This window comes from Populus euphratica, unplaced genomic scaffold, assembly GCF_000495115.2.
Source record: "Populus euphratica unplaced genomic scaffold, PopEup_1.0 scaffold111.1, whole genome shotgun sequence".
Taxonomy (NCBI): Eukaryota; Viridiplantae; Streptophyta; class Magnoliopsida; order Malpighiales; family Salicaceae; genus Populus; species Populus euphratica.
The window spans coordinates 1,410,672-1,414,553 of NW_011499877.1; the positions used below are offsets into that span (position 1 = coordinate 1,410,672).

At 35.8% G+C, this 3,882-nt stretch overlaps 1 protein-coding gene across 1 annotated transcript; it reads right to left on the reverse strand.

The window, feature by feature from the left end:
- Positions 1-258: 258 nt before the first annotated feature.
- On the reverse strand, positions 259-2,625 carry LOC105128624 (transcription factor RAX2-like). Its single transcript, XM_011030375.1, has 3 exons — positions 2,306-2,625; positions 2,069-2,198; positions 259-1,314 (listed from the first exon to the last, which is right to left on the reverse strand). The coding sequence occupies exons 1-3, from the start codon at positions 2,436-2,438 to the stop codon at positions 414-416; spliced, it is 1,164 nt and encodes a 387-aa protein (XP_011028677.1). The 5' UTR covers positions 2,439-2,625; the 3' UTR covers positions 259-413.
- Positions 2,626-3,882: the final 1,257 nt, after the last annotated feature.

Below are 3,882 nucleotides of genomic sequence, written 5' to 3' on the forward strand. Positions count from 1 at the left end.
TTCTTAATTTAACCCCCTAACACTCTCTTTCTCGATCTCACTCTTTAGATTAGAATAAAAGCTATTTCTCACTTGGTTCGCTTAACCAATGATCTAGTCCTCCATACCCTTATAGCCTTGTGTATCTAACTCGAAAACTTCTTAAACGTAACTTTAGATTAATATAAAAACAGAATATTATTTAACATGCTTGAAATACTAGGATTCATTTACCATTATTTCATGAACTTTTAGACACTCGTACTAAGAACAAACTTGTTTTTCATCCATCCATCAATTCCCTCTTTTGGTTAATGGTTACAGCAAATTCAGACAACAAAACTAGTTCAGAGCTTAAACTAACATAAAAAGAAACTAGGAAGCATGCATTTCCTACCATGGGGGGCTTCGAATTTAAGCAACTGACTAATTGATCAGTAGTTGAATAGTTCCTCTAGCAAGTTAGGAAAATCGAAGAATATCTTGTTTTCTTCATCTATAATAGTTTCAACAAATGAACTGTGTTGTGATGACGATGGTGCAACTTGGTCACCAAAACCAATATTGTCTTGGACTGCCAAATCCGTTCCGTTGACTCCGACATTAACCTCAGCAACAATTTGATCACATTGTGGTTTCATCAAATTCGGATTCTGGCCTTGGCTTGTCACAATAACATTCTGTGTTTGGTTCGTCAAGTCCTTGGATGAAAGTTCTGCTGCGTTTTCTTGTTCTGCTTGTGGATCATTGGGGAGAAATTGATCTTCTAGAAGAAAGTCGCACCATCTAAAGCTTGTTGGCAAATTTTCATGAGCTTCGGTGGAGCAAGTAGATGATGATAATGAGCCTTCATCAAGGATATTATAATTAGGATTGGGTACCAGCATAGTTTGATATTCAGGGCAAGTACTAGAGGCCTCCGTCACCAGTTTTATGGATTGAAGCTGATCAAGAAGATCCAGTGAGTGATTGCTATTAGTACTGTCATTGTTAAACCTGTTCAAGAAACATTCTTGAACTGGTTCCATCTTACGTGGTACCATTCTGGTCATCAAATGGCTGTTGATGTTCGAGATTCCTTCAGGTAGGATGGAATTATATTGCTCTGGTTTCAAAGTGAAAACACTTTTTAGGTCTCTGCTGAGAGACCCAATTCTGCTTCCAGATTTTACAAGGCCACCAATGTTTCCATAGTCAGCTAAAATTTTAGAGAATGGCTTGTGAGTAACAGGATCTATCCCCATTTCAGAGAGCTTCTTTCTTAGCCTGGCGTTCCAGCAGTTTTTCACATCATTGTCTGTTCTTCCTGGAAGTTGTTGGGCTATGATAGACCACCTGTAACAGTATGAAACATGAGAGAGAGAGAGATTGTCATTATTCTTGCACTGTTAACAGAAAACTGGTTTATCTCTTGCATGCACCCCATTGGTAGTTGTCTAAGAATATTATAAATTATATTTTGGGATCGCTGATTTGAGAACATTTGCACCTAATTAAGGTGTAGTACAATCATATCGGTTAAACACGATACAAAGACACTATCTCAGCTGTCCTATGCAGTATTGCTTTCACAATTTGTAGCATGGAAGTGCTAATTCTCAAAATAGTATTTTATCTTTACATTTGATGAATGCTTGAATTAATTTTTTTACCAATGTATACCACAAAATGTTTGGCACTGTTGCTATTTGCTAACAAAGTTGTTCCCCAAACATTTCCCTGAGATAAAATGAATGAGATTTCGGTAAGAATATTAGGATAGAAGCCAGTAAAATCTGGCCTTGTAACTAATAATCAGCTGATTCGTGAGATGGTTGAGGGGAGGCAGAGGGAAATTAATTGTAAAGGCTGAAAAATGGCTCTAAAATGGAGAAAATCGATAACTTTATAGTTTCGAACAAACTCTAGGGGAAATGAACGTAAAGTGCGCTTCATATTGGAACTAATTTTCTGTTTAGAATGATAGTTTACCCAAGTGAAGTAATGAGAAATTTTCTCTATAATTAGTATATCTTTAGGTTGCAAAACTGCGTTCATCAATGGAGAAAAGGAAAAATGCAGGAGAAAACCTGTGATAAATGAAACTCACCTGCTACCTATGGCTGCATGTAGCCTAATAATCATTTCCTCTTCTTGGGGTGTGAAGTTGTCATGCTTGAGATCAGGGCTCAGGTAATTAGTCCACCGAAGTCTGCAACTCTTCCCACATCTTTGAAGTCCTGCAAAACATGCTCATTTATGGAAATTAAGCCGTAATTTCCTGTACCATGCTTGGCCAAATTGTTAATTATAATCCAAATCACAACAACAATGTATATAAATCAACCTGCTTTCTTTGGAACAGCAGTCCAATTTCCTGTTCCATGCTTGGCAACATGAGCAAGTATCTTTGCATCTTCATCTGCAGTCCATAGACCCCTTTTCACATTCAACTTGCCACAGCAAGGAGGTCTCACCATCTTATCTGTTTTACGCAGAGTCGCAAACAGAAAAGAAAGATTAATCTCGGTATGGTAGTGCTGCAAACTTGAGACTTTTTTACAGCAAAATGTTGCTTTTTCTTTTTTAAGAGGTTGAGATGAGGAAGGATGTGGGTTTGAAGGCACAACAAGTGTGGAAGCAAGAAAAGCATGGAGCTGGCTCACATTTAACTAAATATTCAAGATGTGAAGCATCTTGGAATGTGAAGAAAATATATATAGATAGGGAAATGCTAGCTACCATTGCCAATCACATTCATTTTCAACACTTGCTCTGTTACTTGGCCACGTCTTCTTTAAGAACGCGTAGACTACAAGAAACTCGATACTACCAGTTACATTAGGCTTTCCCTTGTTTTTCTTTTTTCTCTCTTCTCTTAGCTATATCAATTTTATTCTTTACTAAATCTGTCATCTGTTTTAACCCCACACAGCTTGTCCTACTTATTTCATTGTCGGGAGGGATCATCTGTGTATCTATCTAAACGCTGGCGTCCAGGAGAATAGAGAACCCATTTAATCAGATGGGATCTGCAACAACAAAATAAGCATAAATTGATATATGGCTACCGGAACAACCTCTCCCGTTGCCTATGAATGGAGACTAAAGAAGATACTAAAATTACTCTGCTCGTATTAGTGCTGCCTTCGATCTTTAATGCCAAGAAACAATGGAGAATAGTGATTTACTTCCTAGAAATTACTGCTTCAAGTGTTATAAATTTTAGAATTACTAAAAAAATTTATAAATTTTAGAATTTTAAAGAATTAATTGAGATAAACAAACTAGCCTAATACCTATAATTTAAAATAAAACAAATTGTTACTGATAATTTCTCTTCCGTTCCCCCTTGGGATACTAATAGGAAAATAACAACTTAGTAAACGGTGTGTTTTACATGAGTAAAAAATGTGTTTTTGAGATAGCCCTACAGTTGCTTCAACGGTCATATAATTCAAATGTCTTTTTTCTTTCTGTTTTTTCCTTCCCCTCCCCTGTTCTTTGCGAGACCTGTGACATAGCGTTTCAATTATGTTTTGACCCGTTGGCTTATCAATAAAAAATTGTGTAATATGCTTGTTAATGTTTAATAATAATTGTTTTACGTTATTCATTTTTTTCTAATAATTGGTGGGGTGATTGGTTTAATAGCCCAATATAAATTATCACAGAGGATGACATGATATTGGTTAGAGTACTCCTTTTTTATTTTATTTTTTTGAAATCTAGCCCTAAAAAAGCAAAGAGCTCCTTGTAGATTATAGCCTAGTAAGTTTTAGACCGTTACAATTTCAGAATCCTTGGAGAGTTTTTTATAGATCTTGGGATATTGATAGGAAAATAAGTTTTTGTATGGATCATTATTTCAAATTATTATTGAAACTTGAGTTTAAATATATTAAAACAATGCTATAACAAAGA